The sequence below is a fragment of the Parus major genome, chromosome 4 (genome assembly GCF_001522545.3).
Source record: "Parus major isolate Abel chromosome 4, Parus_major1.1, whole genome shotgun sequence".
In the NCBI taxonomy this organism is placed as follows: Eukaryota; Metazoa; Chordata; class Aves; order Passeriformes; family Paridae; genus Parus; species Parus major.
This window is the reverse complement of record NC_031771.1, coordinates 4,682,703-4,703,834: the sequence shown is the minus strand read 5'-3', so window position 1 is coordinate 4,703,834 and position 21,132 is coordinate 4,682,703. Positions and strand designations below refer to the sequence as shown.

The following is a 21,132-nucleotide window of genomic DNA, read 5'->3' as shown; positions in this document are numbered from 1 at the left end:
AAACAGTATATTGGCAACAGAAAAATAGGAGAGGCTGTAGGTGATTGACAGAGAATTTATCTTTTTAGAGGTTAGAAACAGAAAATTTTGTCTTCAAATGAATATATCTATATATGTCTTATATAGAAATCCAAATCTTAGGAGTAGAAAGGACTGGAACTTTTCAGTCAAAAAATGGTGGTGTAAATTTCTGATCTGTACTCTGAAAGCCACAGCATAAGTGGTCCTCCTCTGCCCTATTCAGGTATTTCCTTTAGGCAAAAATAGTTTGTTGGTTTTTTTTCATGGGGCAAAAATTTTTACTGCTTAATGTGGGCTAAGTGCTGCATAAAATTGGAGAATATTGATACAGCGGAGTCTAAAGGTGCATCAGTGTCCTCTGTTTGAAAAGGTTTAGTTATCCTTTCACAGTGTCAGCTAGAGGATTTTCAATTCACGTCATTCCCTGTAATTTTGGTTTTGTTTTATAGAGAAATGGTTAATGCATGGTTTGCTGAGAGAGTTCACACCATCCCAGTCTGCAAGGAGGGAACCAAGTCCCAGAGCGAAGCCTGTGCCTGTCACCAGCCTGCCTGTGCCGAGACCACCAACTCTGGGACACCGGCAAGGAAAATCTCCGCTTCTGAATTTGACAGGCCCTTAAGGCCTATTTTTGTCAAGGACTCGGTAGGAGCAGTGAGCTTCCTCTCTGGCTCTGACAAGAAGGAACAGATGCCTCTGCAATCTCCAAGGATTGAGACCAGTGCAGGGGATCAGTGCTCGAGACTATTAGAACTTGTGAAAGATATTTCTAGTCACTTGGATGTCACAGCGCTTTGCCATAAGATCTTCCTACACATCCACGAGCTGATCGCAGCCGATCGCTATTCCCTGTTCCTGGTGTGTGAGGACAGCTCCAACGAGAAGTTTCTCGTGAGCAGGCTGTTTGACGTGGCAGAAGGATCCACCCTGGAAGAAGCTTCCAACAACTGCATTCGCCTGGAGTGGAACAAGGGCATTGTGGGTCACGTGGCAGCCATAGGGCAGCCTCTCAACATCAAGAATGCCTATGAGGTAAGCCAAGGAAATTTATCTTCAGCAATTCTTGAAAAAGAAACCACCACGTGCTGGAATGTTGCCATTTTAGTGCCTGTATTTGGTGCTGTATTGACTTAAAGCGGTCAAGATGCAAACTCGACACCATGGTTTTGGTTGTAATGCATGTATTGTAAATACAAGTGCATACAGAAATGTGAAGCTAGGGCTAAAAACATCAGAGTTCTATTGAGGTGATTATTCAGAGTTCAGTACTGAGGTGAATAAATGAAACAAGCAATCTCTGATAAAAACAAAACCACTAACCACTTTTATGAAACTATGTTCCTCTGTGGGCGCACATATTTTAGTTTATTTCTGTAATTTCTTCTTGATGATAAAAGGTAAACTAGGTGTGGTTAATCCATGAGCATATTTATTACAATGATGATCTAGGCTCAAAACAAAAAGCTTCTCCTAGGGTTTGGGGTTTTTGGTTTTTATAGCAGTGGTCTTAATCTATTGGCACTCAAGTTCCACACAAATGCTTTTTTGTTGTTAACACACTGGTAGTAAAAACTTTATATAATTATTGGCAGGTAATGAAACCTTTCGTATCCTGGGTAACAGTCAAATAAAATATTGAACTTTTTTTTTAATATATAAACCAAGAAAGAAAAAGAACTGATTACATTTTTTTCTTGTATCAGGATCCAAGATTCAATGCAGAAGTTGACCAGATCACAGGGTATAAGACTCAGAGCATTCTCTGTATGCCAATAAAGAATCACAGGGAAGAGGTAAGCTCCAATCTTGGGATCATTTCACTTTCCAGTCACGTGTATGCTTTAAACTTTCATTAGCTGGCAGTCATCATCTACCAACCATCTTTTCTTTTTTTTTTTTTTTTTAAGCAGGACTTTTGTTGTTTGTTTAGACTGTAATTTTATCTTATCTAGCTGGGTAATGTAAGCCAAAGGGAACTGTCAGGAAGAGTTTAATCCCAAATGTAGCAGTAGAATATATGTATTTAACTCCAGAAGTGCTGTTCCTGCTTCCTGTACTCAGTATCTGTCAGCATTAAAGTTCTCTGCACACTTACTGGTCTATCTCAAATTGTGATTAAGTTCCTGTACTTCAGCTTAGCTTGTATCTATATTGCTTCATTCAGAGGGCACAAACTGGGTTTTATCATTGTCTAAAAACCTGATTATTTTTACACTCCCTTAACTCAACATGGTTCCTAATTTATTACTTATGAGCTAAGTGCCAGGCACTGAAAACACACGGTGTCAATGTGACTCAGAAAAGTCATCCTCGAGCCATAACTTAAATCACTCCTAATTTGAAACAGTGTGAATCTGCTCACTGAACTCTTGTCCATATTTCCTGTTCATGCTGTTTCTCATGGGAGTTCTCTCATCCTGTCTCATGCTATTGCAGTAGGGAGAATTATTATTATGAGCTAACAACACCTTCTTGCCCTGAGTATTTGAGGAGTGAATTCAGTGAAGTCCATGCAATCCAATGAATGGGGAAAAGATGAGATGAACTCTTTGATTTAGGGAGTAAGGAAAGTATGGTTGGGTTTTCTTTGATCCTGACTGTAGTGGCCTTCAGCCACATCACCAGTTTTTAGAATACTCATAAAAGGTAAGGCTCTCCACACAGTGTGTTAGAGCTTTGAAATGGAGATTTTGTTCTCCTGGAATTCATTTATTTTTCAGAGCATTTATAGTTTGCTTCCAGAAAGCTCAAGCTCCCAAAAAGAAATGTTGCCAAGATTGATTTGAAGACATCATACCTTCTTTTTTCTGCTCTTCCATCTTTCACTCCTCTTGTAGAGTGTCATCTTGACTTCTACTGCACTGAATCTTTTTTTAATTAAATGAATTAAACTCCTGCATTAACTTGTTTATTGACTCTTGTTATAGCTGACCCAGATGATCAGCCAGTATTTCCTTTCTTCACGTACTGCAAATTTCAGCTTATTTTGTTCTGTTCTTCCAAGGATAGCACTTGATCCCTTCCTACTCCCACTCCTTCTTCAAAGTCTTCCTCTTTCCACCTGGCAGCAGCCAGTGCTGGCCCTGGGCCAGCAGATGAGCGAAGCAGATGCCATGTGAAGAACTGTCAGGGATCAGTGGTCCATGTCAGACTGATGCAAGGCTTCCAGTTTCACCCAAGCCATGCCATTTTCTCTTTGTCAAATGGAAAAAGATGCTATGGGCACAGAAATGAGCTACTGAGCCCTGCTGGCTGGGGAGTGTGGAAGTGCTCTCTTCTCACCAGGTGCTGGTGGTGGGTGAGGAAGGAATAAGAGCTGCAGTCTGTTTGTCCAGTCCACCATGACTAAAGGGCTGAATAAACCTGCAATGGGCCGTGTCTTCAGCCAGCTTCCTCCTCCTGAGTGCATCAGCAAGTGGAAATGAAGCAGGAATTTATTTTGACAAGTGCAGCCAACCTGAAGTTTGAGGAGTGTTACACTCATAGGCAATAATTTGAAGGTGTCAAACTGTAAGATTTCTTACAGGAGAGGATGGCAGTTCCTAATTTTTTTTCAGAGTTTTACATTCTCTACCAGAAGGTTTCTCTCATCCTTTCTGTAACAAATGACTGACATGTTTCTTGGAGAGATGTTGGGAGTCAGTGAGTCAGTCCTTAATTTTCCATTCTGCTGCTTTTTCTGTTTAAAAATCCCCCAAACAACCAAACCAGAATACTGGCTCCTCCCTGTTAAAATAAAAAGAAACCTTTTAAAAATCCCCAAAGCCCCTCTAGAAATATTGATGCTTGTGAATGCTGCCTTAGCCCAGGATGTCAGCAATTGCAGTCAAAAGATGATTCTGGAAGGCATCCAAAAATAAACACTGAGAAAGAGGAGCAACTGGGGCTTTCTGTTTGTTTGTTTAGTATTAGTGGTATTTTTTTTAAAACAAAAGAGTCAGTAATTGAGAGGAAGAAAATCTCATGCTGATTACTAAATCCTCTGGGCCTGCTGAAGTACGGAGATTTTTCCAGTAGATGTTTTTCACATTTGCCTATATTTCCATCAGGCGTGTGAGAAACCAAAGTCTCATTTAAAAATAACAGCTAGTAAGAAATTCCATAAATGAAAACGATTTGATTCACAGAAGAGCTCATGGAAAGGACCCAGGAATTAGTAACAATGAGACTCAGTGCAGTGCAGTAAGACAACTTTACCTTTGGCATGGTTTTGTAGACACTTGTAAACAAGCAGTCACTTTGACAGGACTGGATAGGGAATAGACATCCTTACTCCATTCCTCAGCTTAAACCAATTTGTGGAGTTCTCCAGAGCTGATGGAAGACTGAGAACAGCTCTCCAGCAGGTTTGGAATACCTGGAGAATGGATGGTCTCTGAAGCACAGAGCCACCAAAGCTACCATACATCATCTCCAGGAGTGACACAATTTTTTCTGTTATTGCTGCTATTTATTTTTTCTTTGAGCTGGGCATAGTAATTTTCACAAAAGTCAATGTCAGTTTAATTTCTACTAAAATCCGTAGGATTTTCTCATATGGAGCTTTTAGCTGAATTAACTGAGACGTTTCTCCCAAGCTTGGAAGATGGAATTTCCTAGTAATCAGCTAGGGAAATGTTGTTTTGGGTTTTGTTTCCTACAATGCTCACTCAGTTGTTTGGTTTGTTGTTTACTGGGCCCTATCTCCTATCACTGGGAGGCTCCTCCCACCAAATCAGGGGTGGGAGTTATACTACTATAAGTAGTATAACTATAAGTTATACTACTTATAACAGCCTTTGAAAGTCCCCTGTTGAATCTTATCGTGTAAAATGGGACTGGGCATGTCACCTGTAGTTATTTTCTCCCCCAGTGAACCCTTCAGATATCACACATCCCAATCATTGCAGGACAGAGCAGTCTGGCCAAGCTGACTTTAAACAAACTCAGTTCTGGCAGCAGTCTTGCTGCAGGATTATGTAGGACAGTAATTTGCTTTTTGGATGGATTTTCAGCTTATGCTGAGACACAGTATAGTAGATAGACTGCTGCAAAGCGTGGAGGCTACTGTTGGCATGAATGATAGAAAAGGATGTGAAATTTCTGTTGATACAAAATGAAAGTCTGTAAATACAGTTCTGTCACTGCAGGATAATTTTATAAGCTTGAATCCAACCTCTACACAAGACCAGGAGAGCAAAGTAAGGTCAATACCACTTTGTCTTCCAATGTGGGTATGTTCTCTTATCAAAAATGCCCATTTTCCCATTTTCTGTTACCATTCTTTGGCTTTAATGCAATTTTCCTTCAGGTGCCAGCAAAGTAAATAAAAAAGATATCTCCTTAAGAAGCAAAATTAATTACATCAGAAGTCAGCTGAAGTAAGAGCCTACTGAAAAAGGCACCAGCTGCCTGTAGAGCTGGAACAGCTTTCACAGAGTTAGGCCTGTAATTTTAATCTGCAAAAAATTGCAGCAGGAAACCATCCATATAAATTCCAGAGCAGAGTCATCAGCAATGAAATCTATCAGTTGTCACCTACTGGGTACTCAAGGTAGCCTGCTACTTTTAGAGGCAGGACTCAGCTATTGCAAGAAAACAGTAGAAATGAAGCTCTCTGATAATTAGAAGAAATCTCTCCTTGTAATGTGGATCAGGATTTATTAAGTTAGAAAAGTAGCACAGCTAGAAAAGAAAGGTTAGAGAACAAGTGGAGCATTGGAAGATGTGATAAACAGAGTGTATTTATAACAGAAGATCACCTGTGTTACCAGGAAGAATGCAGTCAGGAAAGCTGTGTTCAGATGTGGTGAAACGTGTGTGTATTGAATCAGCAACTGATGGAAGGTCTGTCCTTCCTTGGGACTGAAAGTAAGGGGAAAATTCCATCATGAAAATAGCTTTTTGCTTCTATGGTCTATGTGTGGATTATATGATCTGAATGGAAAATAGCAAAGTACTTATGATCCAAGGGGAATTTCCTTCTGCTTACCCCTTGGGCTCCTTGAATAGAGCAAACCTGGGAAAAGGCTCTTGTTGGGAACAGCAGGATTCCTCTAGATAATACTGTGTTCTAGAACCCCACCTGCCTAGTCCAAATTGGAGGAAAGCTCAGGAAAAGGAGCTTGTAGCACTCCACAGTACACTGCTTACTTCAGTGATTAGGCCATAAAATCACAGGTGTCAAAGCATAAGCGGATCCCAATTACTTCAGTCTTTCCCTCAGCCTTGGTTTTCTTCAGTCCAGAGTAATATCTTGAGCTTTTTTAGCTCCCTGTGTAGCTGAGCCCAGAGCAATTGGCCTTTTGATTCAGTTTTTCTGCTGGTGCAAACATAACTCCCAGCTGGAAATCACAGGCTTGGCCTATTGCTATTGGTGATTTGTTTAGAATAAATTTTAAAAATGAGGATTTGGGTTTCATACTTGGCTTAGTATTCTCTAAAATGCAGGCATATGTTCTCCATGGCCCCAAATGCTACCACATGATTGACTTTTGTCCTAATTACATAATTACTTCAGTAACAGGAGCAGATCCTCTCAGGTTTCTTACATCTTCTCCTAATTACCTGGTGGCAGGCAAGATTCCAATAGCTAAAAAAATGCCTGTCTGAAGTTTTTCTCATTACTGTCTGCACCATATTCTATGGAATTCTGAGAAGTGCACTGAAATTTAAGCTGATAAAAATGAAGCCAGAATTTGGACCAGTTTAATTTTAAAACTGTTCGTTTTGTATGAAAAAGAAATGGGCACAACATAAAGTTGTCTGGAAGCTTAGAATGCCACTGAAACAGCAACTAAAAAGAGGAAGGTTTGCATTTGCACAAAATTTTTATCCTAATCAACTTAACATGAAATTTTTGCAGGTTTATTCTCATTATTTCTTTCCCCTTCAGTTAAAATCCTTTATTGAAAGACCTTACCAAACATCTAAAACTGACCATTGCTCTTGGAACACCTGCCTTTGTTCATGTATCTGAGACCTGGAGTGCTGATGAAAGGAGCCTAAATAGTCTTTTTTTTCCCTATATTCATATGGTCCTTTTACTGTTTTCTTATAGCTTTCTTTTAAGCGCTGCAGACTTTCCTTTCATGGAGAGGATGTATTTAAACAAGCAACATGAAAGCACTCACCTTTTGGGTGAAAAGCCTCTGGCCTCATTGAAGTTGTCTTAGCTCATGCTGGATCAAAACTGGGGAAAAAAAAATATTTAAATCAGCACCCAGGGAGGACAGTGGCATGAGAAGAGGTCTAAGCATCAACCTCTGCAACATGTAGGTTAACATAAAAGCATATATTAACTGGTTAGGGGATTTGCTTTCATTCAAAGTCTGACAGAGAAGCATACAGGCTTGGTGGTACATTGTTATTACAGAAAGGAACTCCACTGGATGAGAAATACTCCTCACTGAAGTAAGTAAGAGGTTGATTGTGGGAAAAATGGGGTTGTATGGAATGGAGCTGTCAGTTGAGCTTTATTTCAGATATTTTTGAGCCACCAGTTGGCAGCGATTCATGTCAAAGAACAATGGCCTTACTTAAAGCATCAGTATTTTGGGAATGCTGGATTGAGAGACAGTAAATCGCCTTCTTCTCCATTACAAAAATAAAACCACATGTTTTCCATCAGTTTAGCAGTTACAACTTGACCATGAATGGTTAAATACACCTCTTTAAACATGCTCACCACAGAGTTTTCCTCTGATAATGTTTATCCTAAAAAAGCAAGATGAAAAAAACCACCATTAGTCTTTTGCATTGGTATTACACTAAGTACATTTCAAACAAAAGAAGCTCTTTGCAGCTTTTTCTGTCAGTTTTTGTAATAATGCTAAAAAAACCTGAAAATATCTAAAAGCTTTGCATTATACTTTGTCAGATTAATAATACTTTGTCTCAAAAGGAATGGAAATACAGAATTATATTAGGGAAAGGCTAAAGTCTTCAAATCCTGTAATCTAGGAAATGCTTATGCATGAGAGAGAGAGATTTATTATATTAACCATTTGATTTCATAGTCAACCAAGTGAATACCTGTAATGATCATTACTTATCTTATATAAATTAGATATTATTATATTATATATTTATATATTAAAATATAAAAATATGCCTAGCAATGGAATCCAACTCCTAAAAATAAACTGATTTCTCCATTTTGAATACCCAGGTTGTTGGTGTGGCTCAAGCAATCAACAAGAAATCCGGAATTGGCGGCACTTTCACTGAACAAGATGAAAAGGTATAAAAAGCTGGATGTTTGTCTCTTTGCTTTTCGTAGGGGAAGGGGGATAGATATGTTTTTCATTTTCCTGCTGCTCAAAAATTTTCAAGTTATTGAAAATTAAACATCTCTGAGAAAATAAACATTACTGGCAATATTGCAATTGTATTTCTTTGAGGCCATGAGAAATGTGGATGTGAAATAATTTCATTTCAGGATCACCATGTCATATATCTCTAAAGCACAGGCTTACTCTACTGGAATGCATTGTAAAACCCTTTCATAACTTTCAATGGATATAGTTTTTAATTAATTGGTTCCAACTCTCCTGGCAAGCCCAACAAACATAAATTGAATATTAAAATTTGTGGCGTGATTCTCTTTTCAACACTGTGTCACTTTTCAGTATATAGCATTTGCAGGAAAAAGCTTTAGACAAATTATGAAAAATATATATGAGAGAATCAGGAGAGCAGCCAGAATTGATTCCTAATTATCCCAGTGCAGTTGCTTTTCAGAATTTTCCAGATTTCACGTTCAGACAGGTGGGGCAAAAGCCAGGCTCTGCTCAGGCTGAAGTTGACTTATCAATCATAAATAAAAGAATCAGAATTCACCCTTTCTCTTTGAGAATTTCCCCCTTAAAACAAAATGCACACTGCTTATCTGCAGGCTATCAGAATGAATCCCATCCAGAATGAGGAAAAAAATTTTGCATTTGCTATGTTAGCAAATTTTTATTTTCACTTCCCAAGGGATTGAATTCCCTCAGAAAGGCAAGTTGCTGTGGTCAACTTTTCTAGATAAAATATGCATTATTGCACAATTATTTTTCCCTCTAAGCTGCTTTTCAGATGAACCCTACTCATACCAAGATAATGTTCTTCAGAGTTTAGCTTAAAAAAAGAAGGGATTCTTGAGGAAATAAGAAATTACAAGGAGCTGGAAAAAACCCAGACCCTGAACGTGCAGTTGCCAAAAATAACAAAATATCAATTAATACTTGAGAGTGAAAACAAAACGTTGCAGTAGCTTATCTTCGAATAGAGTTTGGATGCTGTGGGATGTTTTCTCTGTGAGATGTTGATGTTCATTTTTCTCCAGGATTTTGCAGCATATTTGGCCTTTTGTGGGATTGTTCTTCACAACGCTCAGCTGTACGAGACGTCTCTGCTCGAGAACAGGCGCAATCAGGTACGGCCAATGGGTTTGTCCCAGGGACACAGAAATTAGGAGGGTTTGCAAGTTATCAGCGCCTCCTCTTCCTCTTTCTGATGTGATAGTTATTCCTTGGCTGCTTTTAATCCCTGTGACGGAATGCTGTGTGTCTCTGATAAAGCTCCCCTCATAAGCTGCGCCAGGAAGAGGCTGGGCACGTTCCAGCCCGGGCTGTGAGAAATGGCCTGTCTAGGGGGAAGCAGGTAAAGCTGTACATCAGAAAATTCATTCCATGTTAATACACTTGATATGGCCTGAAGTTATCCTGTGCTTCACTTGATGTATTAAAAAACCAGAAGTGTCAGACTCCAGAAATTACAGGCAGGAATATCCTTGTGGAATAGCAGAGGCCATCCAGACTGTTCCTTTGGGCAATTACCACTGTAACAGGCACTAACTGTGTTTTCAGTAATGATCAAATGGAAAACTGAATTTCCTTGAGATTGCCATAGCTCTGCTTGCTGCCAGCTTTGTAACTGATGGGTTATTAATGCAAAGGCCTTTATGGGTGAATATGCCTGCCCTGTATGATGTGATAATGTTTCAGAGAAAGACTAGACAGAAGTTGTTTTAAAGATTTCCTGTAGATCTGAGTTTCCAACTGACTACCAGTGTTTGTAAATTGGTACAAATTTGGATAGTTTATTAAACTGCCTTCATGTTTCTTGTGAGGAAAAAAAAAAAGTATGAGCATATCTGAGCACCTAAGTACTTCAGCAGCAGCTTTGAAATACAGCAGACTGTACTAAATGATGTTTTCACCAAATGAGTTAATTAGGATCTGTTAGAATTACAACCAAGAATAACTGTGTTCAGAAGTCTTAAAAAGTGTAAATATCACTGGTTTGAGAATGCGCACTTGAGCCATAGGAAAATGGGTTTCCTAAGGACAAGTAACTGTGTTGTCTGGATTTCATATGTTTCATTTGACCTTTTAATGCCTAAATCTATTCTGCTTCTCTGACAGAAAACTGAATCAGACAGCTTATTATGCTATTTAATTCTTCCATAAAAAGTGTCAAATTGGCTAATACTGTTACCTTGCATTCTGTGAGAGCCAAAACTTACTTTTGGTCACAGACATAAACATTGTCTTCCCTGATTCAGGGGAGAGGAGAAGACTCAAGACACCAGTAACGGTAATTTCTGCATAAATCCATTAGTCAAACCCTCACAAACGACCTTTTCTTCAGGTCCTTCTTGACCTTGCCAGCCTGATTTTTGAAGAGCAGCAGTCTTTGGAAGTGATCCTGAAGAAGATAGCAGCCACTATAATATCCTTCATGCAGGTGCAGAGGTGTACCATCTTCATAGTGGATGAAGACTGTCCTGTGAGTATGTTTATTTTGTCTGAAGGCAGAACTGTTTATTCCCTGGGAGTGGGGTGAGCATCCCTCCATTCTCATACGTTCTGTAGTCTTTCCATTCTCTGTCTTTTCTTTCGTGGCATTTGCTCAGGTTGGGTGTTAACATGAGAGGTTTTGGCCTTTGTGGAATTAAAACATTTCTGTGCTGACGTATAACTTTGGCATGGCTTGTAAATACCAGAATTTCTTCTCTGGGTCATGAGTAGAGATTCAAGACAGTACAGTGATATTTAAAGTTGTATCAAAAGATACCTTTATGATAGGATCCAGTATCCAGCTCGATGACAGATGTGGAATGAAGCTAAATAATCTTACACTTGTCTTTAGTACAGAGCAGGTCTTGATAACAACTTGCAACAAGGTTTTAATGAGTAATACTGTTCTAAATAATGACAACTTTACACACCTGTGTATTCAAACATCCTCTTGATATTACAGGATACATTTTCTAGTGTCTTTCACATGGAATCTGAAGAATTAGAGGATTCAGCTGAAAATCTGAAGAGGTAAACCAATTAATTCTGACTTGTTCATCCTGCAGTGGCTATTGACCAGCTCTCTTGCCTTAAAAAAACCCACTGAGCAGAGCAAGAGTAGGGCTTGCTCTCTTCACTTTGCCAGTCTAAGAACATATTTGGATTTCAAGGCTAAGTTATGGAAAAGTACAGAGGAGCTGCTCTGAAACTGATTTCAAAGAAATCTGTGTGGAGAGCTATGGTGTAGAGGAGACATATGCAAATTAGTAGATAATAACCAAAATAATGCTTTTAATCAATTATTTTAATCGCTATCCTCATCTCATAGATAAGGAAGATGACTCAAGGACATGTCCCACTAAATCAAGATTAGAGCCCTGAAGTTCTAACTCCCACTCATCTTTGGGAAACCACTAATGAGTTCAACTGAGAGGAAAAGAAAGAGATAAGGAGCTGAATTAAAATACCCAGATAAAATAGTTCCCAAAGTTAGCCCAAACCTCTTTTTTGAAGTTTGGCAATTACTGTCTCTGTCATCAAACGCAGTTGATCGAAATACTGTCAGAAAGAGACCCAGTTGCTTATAAAATGCTCTACTACAGATATTTTTTGCAGGGAGGAAACAGATTTTCTGAGTTCCTTTGATGTTGTTTTGCAGTAAATATTTATTACATCAAGTTTAATTCCATATATATGAGAATGATGTCCATAGTGTGTGACTTGAGCAACTCAAAGCTGTTGAGCCATGTTTTAGACAGTGTTCAGCCAGAAAGTGCAGGGGTACAACAGCCTGGTAAGATCACAGGTGAAAATGAAAATTCCTCTTTAGTCCTTTTCTGCTTTCAAAGAATGGACCCTTCCTCCTCATTATCCCTTTGATGGTGACTGGTTAACAGACTCAAAATGTTATTTACTGCTTGTATGGGCCACCACAAACTTGTTTCTCATACCTGATAGGGAAGAGGAATCTTGGAGGTTTAGTTGCCATATCAGACTCTTGTTCATGAGAAAACACAATTATATGCCAACGACTGCACTGTGATTCAACCCTTGCAGTTACAACTTCTGCTATGCTTGAAGGGCACAGTTTCAGGCAAGAGCAGAAATATAATGACATGGATTAGATGGGAACTATTACTTTACATAATATAAAAGTTTCAGCCTCGTTATGCAATCAAGGACACTGAATCAAGCCCCAAATCAGACTGTTTTTCAGAATTGTGGGGCATTGCCTTGTATGTGTGAAATAAGGAAAGAGTAATTCCTCTCCTCTGGCCCTGGAACATCCTTACACCGGGAGGATAAGGAAAGTCAAGTCAAATGTTGGAGGGAAACTACAGGAGCTTGATGGGTATAGGTTTATAAGTAGGACATAGGTCCTCCTCCAAGGCAAGGCAAAGGGTCTAAGAGGATTAAAATACCTTAAATAAACTGTGGCTGAAGAAGTGGAGATGATTGATTCTGTACAGATACTTTATGTCCCGATTTGGAATAGACAGTTCTATTTCAGTAACACAACCTCCATGTGACTGATTGTCCCTTTACTTTTAGAACAAATTTGAAATGAACTCAGAAGCAGAAAATTCACAAGTGATACCTGCTGCAGTCTCTTGAGCTAATATGTGAATTTAATCCAGTATTGGTTTTTCAGGAGTACTGGATTTGTGAATGCAGTTTGTTTTCAAATAGTTCTGTTTATTTCCATATAAACCCAGCTGTTCATTCTTTATCTTTCATCTGTGTAAACTGTAGGGAATTGTTTATTTCTTCAGTTTGGTGTTCGGTGTTAATGTTGTTGAACATAAAAGAAATGGTGGAAAGCATCCACCAATCTATGCTGCAGTTTTGTGCTGACAGCTGGATTAGGATGCGGGATTTGAACTCTGACTCCATTATTTATCTATTGGTTGTATCTATATATCCTTCTCTCATATGGGAAAGATATTACCTGCCTGGTATAATGAAATGACTCCTTTTTATGCAAAGCACACAATAATAATGTTGTATCCTTCAGGGACTATGACACAAACAAAATCAATTACATGTATGCTCAGTATGTCAAGAACACGATGGAGCCACTCAACATCCCAGATGTCTGCAAAGACAGAAGATTTCCGTGGACAGTAAGTAAAATAAGCTTGGGTTTGAAATTGAAAAATTCCATTAGAAATGGAAAATATTTTTCTGTTTTACTTTTAAAGCTTTTTTGCTTTCCCCTTACTATTTCTGTCAAGGTGGCCCCAGTTAAAATGGTGCAAATACACAATGAGTGTTGGGAGGCTCTCAGAAGTTTCTTTTATCCTTTCCTCCCATCTCATTCTGGCCAAGATTGTTACAGATCCAAGTTCTTTGCTGCAGTGGAGATGGATCAACTTCACTTTTCTTGGGGAAGTGTTAGGCAAAACTCCCAAAGAGTGAGCTGGTGATGTGGTAGATGACTGAGCACAGAGATACTGGAGAGTGAGGAGGGAAAGTCACTTGGCAAGGCTCAGGTAGCAAAATTAAAAGAAAACTTTTAATTATGTATTTTCCCATATTTTCAATGCAGAAATTAGAAAGATGTCTGCTCCTACTATTACGTTTAAGCTTGTTGGCAAAAGGTAAATGAGGGAGAGGAGCTACTATGTCAGCAGATGGCTTTTTACCAAAATTTGTTCATAGATACACAACAAAATGATCAGAAAAGACAGTGCTCAGTGTAATTGTTCCAGTAAGTGGAAAGAAGGGACAGGGTTGTTTCCCTTTCTTTTCCTGTGCAAGCTTTCTTGGATGTTCTGGAGTGGGTTTCTGTGACAGATTGAGCAACACAGGAATTGAGTTCTCAGACTAACCCTGTCTTAATTGCAGGACTGGAAGTACAGACAGAATCCAATGGATATATGGTATAGATTAATAGATTAACAGATTAATAAAGAAAGAGGTGATGATTTTGAAGACATCTAAAAATAAAATTAATACCTTGAGAATCATCCAAACAATGTTTTGTTGGAAACAGGCTGGTCAGTAGGGTTAGAGTTACTTCAATTTCTTTTTAGTTTTTTCTTCACCTGGAATTCACCTTATGTATGTAAAATAAACCCATAAAGAAGAAAGCAATGGTGCTTTTAGAAGGAATCTGGATCATGTTTTTCAGCAGCACAGAGACTGCACTCGCACTACTGCAGGAGCAGGGCAAAGCAGGGCTGTAGGATAAATGTTTAGAAAGCTGATGCACCCTTACACGAGGGAAATCCCAGGTGTTGCCAGTGCCCTAGAAACCTTGGCTTGCCTCTTTCTTTGGAGGACATTCAACAGCACATTCATCTCATGAAAATCCTGCCAAGATACTCTGTACAGTCCTTGCACAGTACCAGAGCACAAAGCAACAATATAAAAAAAGAAAGATAATCTTTGATCAGAAATATGAGCATGTGCCCATTTCTTTTGGTGTCACACACAATTAGAGATCAGAGCACATGTCCTTCTCAACAAATGCTGCATTATTCCTGGAGTGGTCAGAGCAGAGCTGTGGCCTTTTCTCCCCAGCTGTTTGAAAAGGAGGCATTATCTCTTTGTTCCATCCTTCCACTCCCCAAATAAATTCATCTCCTTCTGTTGGAGCACAGGACATGCTGCAAAGTCCTGGGAAGAGTACAGAATGCTGAATCTAGCTGTAGTAATTTTCCTGCCTGTTGTTTGTGTGCAAACTTGTTAATCACGTGGTTGCTTTTTGAAGGAAGATGTAAGCCAAGAGTAGTTGTGGAGCTCAGTTCTACAGCTTTATCACTTCAGCCAGCTGAAAAACAGCCTTTAAAATTGTAACCATATTTTTCTGTTTGTTTAACAGAATGACACTGCAGAAAATGTAAATCGGAGCATAAAGAGTTTGCTGTGTACACCAATAAAAAATGGGAAAAAGAATAAAGTGATAGGTAGGTATCTCGGGAAAAAAAAATAATGTTGTACATTTCTTACATATATTTATGTGCTCCACAGTAAAATCACAGCAACATGCAATCTCAAGCCAGGAGAGAAGATTGTGATGTTCTCAACTAATAAGTCCACTGCAACCTTGAATATAAATTGCTCACCTAATAAGCTGCCAAAGAGTAGAGAATGAGTGTTAGCCTTGGTTTCTGGCATCAGGAGCCCACAAGAAAACAGCAAATAAAATATACTGATTCTTAGATAGGAGCATGGATCCAATTTCATCAGCTTTAAAAAATTCGGCAAGTAAATATTGAGAGTTCCAAGAATGCCTTTTTAATGGTCTTAAAATTATTTTCTTTGAGAATGATGGCAAAACTGCATGGCCCAATTTATAGAGCAAATATGATGTCCCTTTTTTGTGGAGACAGATTTAGTTTTTACACATCTGAGACATAAAGAGAAACCTCATCTTTAACTAATGCAGTTCTCTCAAATTTCTTTTGCTATTAGTTTCTTTCACAAGTTCTTTTATTACTTTATTTAAATATTCCAACAAACCCTAGAAGGCCAAGATGAAGACTGAACTGTGGAGCTTTAATTAGAGATATTTCACCATGCTGTGAGCTATTGATGAAACAGTTGCATCTGCTTTTTTTTTTCCTACTGAGATTTTTCTATTGAAGTTCAAACTGAAAGTTTCAGTCAGGCCACCCATTTAGGTGGGCTTTTCAAATCTGAGTCATTCTCATTGGGGAATGCTCTTTGAAGTATTTTATGGTTTCACAGCTGTCTCATGTTCAGTTATTTAATAGGGTAAAGTCAATAAGTTATCTTTGGGACAGTACCCAGAAGTTCCTTCACAATACTACGTGACATGTATGACTATTATTATAAGTCTGGTTTCTTTTTTAAATTATTTTTAAGATTAGGATACCCCAAACCAGAATTTAGGAAGTGGGATGGGGGTAGGAAAAACTGTCCACATCAAACCTGAGCAAATCTTACTAGCAAGAAAGATGGAAAGAACTTTATTCTCCTGACTTGTGCATTTCACAGGTATGTGGTAAAAGCTTTACAGAATCTTGATGTGAGTTTAATAGCTGTGTCCCAGTGAAAGACTTTGGAGTTCCTTTATTTGTAATCAGTGGATCTCTCAGTGCTTTGGGGAATTTTTGAAAGAGATTGAAGAGACTTAAGTAATACACAGTATATTTGCTGTAGTTCTCTAATTTTTTAAGAGACATTTATGTGCAAATACCATGCCTTTTAAGAATTCATTTACTTTTGCAGCATATTCACTGTTGGGAATCTTGTGTTCATTGCATCACAGTTGCTATGGAAATAATTATAATGTCATAAGCTGTACTAAACAGAAATCTGAAAGTCAGTTTCATGGGATTTGCCTAAAGAGTTTTGTAAGTCAGCTTCTTTTTTCCCCTGAGGAAGTTAATGTTGTTCCTTACTTGAATTAACCCTTTTTGATGGGATTACACTTGTGTACTGTGATTCAATGATCCATTCCTTTCCATCTCATTCCATAAAGGTTCAGAATTCTGTTTGCAATATTCAGATACCCCAATCCCCTCCCTTACAGCTGTAATAGTTTTGGTGTCTTTAGAGGAGATACTAAGTTCTCCAAACAGAATAAAATTTGGAAACAGGATAATGTTGCATTGTCACCAGACATTAAAACTTGTGAGGCCAAAATTCTTCTAAAACAACAGTTTGCATGTGCATTCTTTTCCTCAGTTTTGTCATCTACTCTAATAGGGAAGATGCACACGTGGTAATTTTTTTCATAACTTTTAATTTGCAGCTGGGATATCTTGGCACTTGGCCAGAAAAATGCAGCTTCTGTGCTCATGGGAGCGAGAAAACATTTGGACTCCCTCAAGACAGTATTCACCCCCAAAGTAGTTTTGGCCAAAGACAACATATTCCTATAATACAGCTGCTCTAATTAATATTCTGGTTGCTTAGCAGGTAAAACTAAGGGGAAGTGTATTTCTGAATTTCCTCCTGCTCACAGTGGTGTCAGGTATTTAAAAAGCAGCAAGGTGTGGCAGAAGTTACCTGTCAGACTTCTTCAATGACACGTGCACAGAAAAGTCCAGAAATTCTTAACAGAAAATTAACAAATGTAAATATCAGCAAGTTTGAACCTAAGAAGCTGAATTCAGTCAGATGCTTCTCAAGGAGTCGGGTAGTATTTGGAAGGGGCTGTAATTCAAGCACATCCTCAGAAAATGAGCGAGTGTACTTCAGCTTTGAACCTCAACTTGGGTATTCCCTGTTTAGTTCATTTACTTGAAAAAAATCCTAGTACTGGCTCAAAAGAGGAAGCAAAAACTGTGTACCACTGTTCTGACTTTCATAAATGTTCTTTTGGCGTGGTTGCAAAAATTTAATTAGCATCCAAAGGACAAATTGTCTTTAGGGATTAAATCAATCTAGAATACTATTAATAATAAAAGTTAGGATGAAAACGACCCTAGAATTTCACAGGATGATCAAGTCTATAAAGCCCTACATTTTTGGTTTACAAATCCTAATAAATGTGAATTTAATATATATATATATAATATTTGAATATTTATTTATGATACATTGAAATTATCCTTGGGGGAAAAAAGAAAAGGAAAATCCTACAGCATTCCTATGTGTCAGTTATGTATGTTGGTGGTTTATACTGTAGGCTAATCTGTCCTAAACTTAATTCCTGATGGTGACATGCTCTCTGTAATACTTGTTTTCATTTCTGTGTCCTGGCATAGGGGTTTGCCAGATTGTGAATAAGATGGAAGAAAACTCAGGAAAAATCAAGGCTTTCAACAGAAATGATGAAGAATTCCTGGAAGCATTTGTCATCTTTTGTGGCCTGGGGATCCAGAACACACAGATGTACGAGGCTGTAGAAAGAGCCATGGCCAAACAGATGGTGACATTAGAGGTGAGCCCAAATCTAGGTGGTCTTTAATTAGCCCCAAACAGGTCCTTATGGTCCCCAGACTCTCTTTGTTCTGCACTTAAGTGCAGCTACTCAGGAGATATCCCTCAGGAGAGCAGCATTTAGGCTGTTGAGCTGCTCAGGAATTTTCTGCTTGTTTCTGACTCTGCCAGCAGACTCTTTAATTGGGAATTGTGTCCTAACTTCACTCCTGAGATTTAGTGGGGAGCTGGAGGCATCTCTTCCTCTCCTCGAGGCTGCACGCTGGCAGCACAGTGGGTGCATTCCATTGCGTAGGAAGAGGGAAATGGTTTGGCAGATTAAGGGGCTTCCTCTCCTTGTCTGAGGGTTTTTGTGATGATTTTGGCTCAGTCCTTCAGACAAACCAGTGTGAGGAGTAACAGCACCATTACTGTAGGTTAGCAGCAATTTCCTCAGACTCCATCAAACCATACCATGATGAACATCACCTGCTCCCAGCCTTTGAACTGGCTCCTGTTAAGCCTTCATGGCTTTAGTCTGAGAAGCTGAATTACTCAGGGGTGATAACTTGAAGCAGAAAGTGAAAAATGTGTAGACTTTGGATCTCCTAACATTCATTATGTAAACAGAGTGTTTGCAGAGCTCCTAAAATGGGATTATGTGCCCTGTGTCCTCTAAAAGAAACATTACAGTTCCCAAATAAACCTTTATTAGGTCATGTTAAATAAAAAGCTGGTAAAACTATTGTCAAAATCCTTTGCTTTTATGGCAAATTAGCAATTCTGTCTCTTAGTATAACACTTCATAGATAATATAAGAAGTTCCAGCCAGATTATAGGTTAGCATATAAAATGGGTTTGTTACAAAAAAATAAAACTCTGTAACATTTTCATGTCATATGTTCTCAATAGTTAAAAATCTGAGCTTATTTTTTTAATTTAAAATGAATATATTGTCTTTCAGACTTTTGTGCCAAGTCTCAGTTAGGGTAAAACTTGCTTTCATGTCTGAATAAACTCTCGAAGGAGTTACTATGGCAATAATGTCAGGCTCATAATAAGAGCTGTTTCGTGTATTATTTGTATTTGAAAGTGGGCCATGAAAACTTTCCAAAGAGAAAATCAGAATTCTTTGCTCTTTTTAGAAGCTATTTATGTTTTCTTGGCCTAATTATCTCGTGAATATTCTGTGCTGTGGGAGATGTGTAAAAGATGCAGATTTCTCCCCATATCTCTGAATGCAGATATGCATTCAGAGAGCTCCCCTAAAACTGGCTCAGGCTCTGCATGGACAGAAAATTTCATCAGAAAATGCAGTGGAATGCTGCAAGATCTGCTCTAGGAAAAGTACCTTGTTATCACATTGCTCTTTTGTTGGTACTAAGGGCTGCTTTTTCCTTCCTGTAGGTTCTCTCTTACCACGCTTCTGCTGCTGAGGAGGAAACGAGGGAGCTGCAGGTAACAGTGGTAATTAAATTTTTTACTATTACTTTAGAAATATTGCTTCAATAGAAGAACCAAGAGCAGTCCTGTACACAGATGTGATCCCTAAAGGGGTAGAAGCATATGTTCTAGAAATAAAAATGACAGTGAAGCTTATGCTGACAGGTTCCTGAGCTGAATCACATAAAAGTGAACTATTACAATGTCTACAGTGAGAGAGAAAAGCTGGCCAGAGCACTGAGAGAACCAGACCTGTGCTGGCTGATTTTTCTCAGGAGTTTGAGACAGTCACAGCTGGTGCAATGTCAGTATCAAACTCATAATGATGAAGTATTCCAGAAGCAGGATGTTGAGAACTCTCCATTCTGCAGTTAAGTCTGAATGCTATATATCTTACAGCTTTGGTACCTTTCTAACATCCCATGTGTTGGTTGCAAGGTTATGGCCTTATGTATAAATTCTGTATCGAATTTTTAATGCAATGATTTTTTAAAAAATAATTTATGATTGCTTTTCTGCGTCCTGTTCTGCTCATGTTTAATTCTGTGTTTAGAAGCCACTGCCTAAGGAATAACTACAGCTAGGATTTCAAGTGCATTTCAAAGCACAGCATGTGCTTAGATTCTCCAAGCCTTCAGCAGCTGTTACAGAGAAGTGGCATCACCCCTGCTGCATGAAAACAAAAGGGAGGGATGGAGAGGAAGGAAGGCATAGGAGATCTGAGCTGGGTAGCATGACATAACAAGGGATGAAACTAAGGATATTTCTAGAATGGTGTCACAGAGATTTTTGAACTTCAGTCCTACCACACTGCTGCTCATCAATAAAGAGCCATGACAAGACCAGAGTGCAGCTCCTCTCCCGAGGTTTCTCTTCAGGGCTTGTGGTGAAATCTTTGTGGTTACACCGTTACTGGTCAATGAAACAGAGCCACATCAAACCTAGAACTGGGCCAGTGTCCACCTGCATGGCTTAACTGTCCACAGCTTCCTAGCACAGTCCTGGCCTGTCAGCCACTGCTGTCTGAGGTGATACCAGAGCACAAGAACAGGCCTTTTTATTTGCACACATGGAATTTTTATTTTTTATTTTTTGCACTCATATTGTTGTATCAAGACAGCCAAAATAGTTTGAATTTTTTTCTGGATATACCTTTTGCTTCTAAATAATCTGAAAAGAGGTAATTATCAGGCAGTTGGACTAGAAGATGGTTGTAGGGCTCTGCCAACTGACACTATTCTATTCTATTATCTGCCTTGTGGCATTGGATGCAGTCAAATGTTTTACTTTAATTATCATTTCCAAACACTACAGAACTGTTCTATTGCATCAGTTACCTCCTTTGAGCCTAGTACTGTCTGCAAGCTGTATTTTATCATCCAAAGCAGATGAAACAAAACAAAAGTCTTTCTAGTTGCCACACAGTGGTCTCAACGTTTTCCAAAGCCACCTTTTTGTGGCCAATGTATTTACAGAAACCATGGCTCAATAAATTGAAATTAAAATAGCTGATGAACTTTTGTGCTGTAAAACAGGAGGCAGAGGCTCTAGTGGCTTCAGTAAGTGA

At 38.7% G+C, this 21,132-nt stretch overlaps 1 protein-coding gene and 1 long non-coding RNA gene across 12 annotated transcripts in view; one reads left to right on the top strand and one right to left on the bottom strand.

Annotated features, from left to right (window-relative positions):
* The window catches only part of LOC107203052, an 81,443-nt gene that overhangs the window by 34,890 nt on the left and 25,421 nt on the right, over positions 1-21,132 (bottom strand). For all 4 annotated transcript variants that reach the window (XR_004496977.1, XR_004496979.1, XR_004496976.1 and 1 more), the window contains 2 exons: positions 7,688-7,716; positions 7,134-7,192 (listed from right to left, as the gene is read on the bottom strand). This is a non-coding gene — a long non-coding RNA (uncharacterized LOC107203052). The remainder of the gene's footprint in view (positions 1-7,133; positions 7,193-7,687; positions 7,717-21,132) is intronic.
* The window catches only part of PDE5A (phosphodiesterase 5A), a 106,136-nt gene that overhangs the window by 67,850 nt on the left and 17,154 nt on the right, over positions 1-21,132 (top strand). For 7 of the 8 annotated variants that reach the window (XM_015624365.3, XM_015624367.2, XM_019006312.2 and 4 more), the window contains 10 exons: positions 471-1,053; positions 1,725-1,814; positions 8,171-8,242; positions 9,329-9,418; positions 10,636-10,773; positions 11,248-11,315; positions 13,300-13,408; positions 15,112-15,196; positions 17,969-18,144; positions 19,530-19,589. In XM_015624365.3, the coding sequence (XP_015479851.1) occupies positions 471-1,053; positions 1,725-1,814; positions 8,171-8,242; positions 9,329-9,418; positions 10,636-10,773; positions 11,248-11,315; positions 13,300-13,408; positions 15,112-15,196; positions 17,969-18,144; positions 19,530-19,589 (1,471 nt within the window). The remainder of the gene's footprint in view (positions 1-470; positions 1,054-1,724; positions 1,815-8,170; positions 8,243-9,328; positions 9,419-10,635; positions 10,774-11,247; positions 11,316-13,299; positions 13,409-15,111; positions 15,197-17,968; positions 18,145-19,529; positions 19,590-21,132) is intronic. The other variant, XM_015624366.3, reaches the window with a different exon arrangement.